Source organism: Neopelma chrysocephalum, unplaced genomic scaffold, assembly GCF_003984885.1.
Source record: "Neopelma chrysocephalum unplaced genomic scaffold, ASM398488v2 Primary Assembly neopelma1_95593, whole genome shotgun sequence".
Taxonomy (NCBI): Eukaryota; Metazoa; Chordata; class Aves; order Passeriformes; family Pipridae; genus Neopelma; species Neopelma chrysocephalum.
In genome coordinates, this window is record NW_020924261.1 from 2,875 (window position 1) to 4,542 (window position 1,668).

Here is a 1,668-nt window from a genome sequence, read left to right on the forward strand (position 1 = left end):
AGGAGACAGAGGGCGACACGGGGACAGGGGGACACAGAGAGGGACAGAGGGACATGGGGGACACAGGGAACACAGGGGAACACAGGGGGACACAAGGGGGGAGAGGTGGAGACGGGGGGGACAGGGGGGGACACAGGGGAACACAGAGGGGGACAGGGAACACAGGGGGACAGGAGGACACAAGGGGGGACACAGGGAGACACAAAGGGGGACACAGAGGGACACAGGGTGACAGGGGACATCAGAGGGGGGACAGGGGACAAGAAGGGACACGAACACAGGGAACACGTGGACACAGACGTGGATGAATGACATGGATGGACATGGATGGACATGGACAGACACAGGGGACACGGGTGACACAGGGGGACAGGGGGGGACAGAGGAGGGTGGGGGACAGCAGAGGGGAGTAGGGGACAGAGGGGGAACAGGGAACATGAGAGGGGGACAGGGGACACGTGGACACGGATGTGGATGAAGGACATGGATGGACATGGACAGACGTGGACACGGGTGACACAGGGGGACAGGGGGACACAGGGGGGGACAGAGGGGATCCCCATGACTGACCCCTCTCCCATGCAGCGCTCCCTCAGGTCACAGGTGTGTCCCCAATGTCCCCAGTGTCACTGACCCCTGTCCCATGCAGTGCTCTCTGAGGTTCCTGGTGACAGGGGTGTCCCCAATGTCCCCAATGTCCCCAATGTCCCCCAATGTCCCCTCAATGTCCCCAGTGTCCCCAATGTCCCCTGTGTCACTGACCCCTCTCCCATGCAGTGCTCTCTGAGGTTCCGGGTCACAGGTGTGTAGACACTCGGGGGCAGGGCCAGGTAGAAGAGGCGGTGGGCGCGGGACCCCCCGGGCAGCGCCCGCAGGTGGGAGTCCAGGGCCCGGAACGAGGCCTCGTCCCCGTATTGACCCCGCACGAAGCTCTGCAGGGACAGGAACGTCTCCAGCCGCGGCTCATCCTCGGGGGTCACCTGGGACAGGTGGGACAGGACAGGTGGGACAGGTGAGACAGGTAAGAGAGGTGGGACAGGTGAGAGGGGACAGGTGAGACAGGTGAGATAAGTGAGAGGGGACAGGTGGGAGGGGACAGGTGAGACAGGTGAGAGAGGACAGGTAAGACAGATGAAAGGGGACAGGTAAGAGGGAACAGGTGGCACAGGTGAGAGGGGACAGGTGGGACAGGAACGAGGCCTCGTCCCCGTATTGACCCCGAACGAAGCTCTGCAGGGACAGGAACGTCTCCAGCCTCGGCTCATCCTCGGGGGTCACCTGGGGACAGGTGGGACAGGTGAGATACAGGTGAGAGAGGTGGGACAGGTGAAAAGGGACAGGTGGGACAGGTAAGAGGGGACAGGTGGAACAGGTGAGAGAGGTGGGACAGGTGAGAGGAGACAGGTGAGAGGGGACAGGTGGGACAGGTGAGAGAGGTGAGATAAGTGAGAGGGGACAGGTGAGAAGAGACAGGTGGGACAGGTGAGAGGGGACAGGTGAGAGGGGACAGGTGAGAGGGGACAGGTGAGACAGGTGAGATAAGTGAGAAGGGACAGGTGGGAGGGGACAGGTGAGACAGGTGGGAGGGGACAGGTGAGACAGGTGGGAGGGGACAGGTGGCACAGGTGAGAGGGGACAGGTGAGAGGGGACAGGTGGGACAGGAACGA

At 62.5% G+C, this 1,668-nt stretch overlaps 1 protein-coding gene across 1 annotated transcript in view; it reads right to left on the minus strand.

The window, feature by feature from the left end:
• The window catches only part of G6PD (glucose-6-phosphate dehydrogenase), a gene marked incomplete at both ends in the record, with an annotated part of 5,631 nt that overhangs the window by 2,641 nt on the left and 1,322 nt on the right, over positions 1–1,668 (minus strand). The window contains one exon of the mRNA XM_027708129.1: positions 759–980. Coding sequence (XP_027563930.1) covers positions 759–980 — 222 coding nt within the window. The remainder of the gene's footprint in view (positions 1–758; positions 981–1,668) is intronic.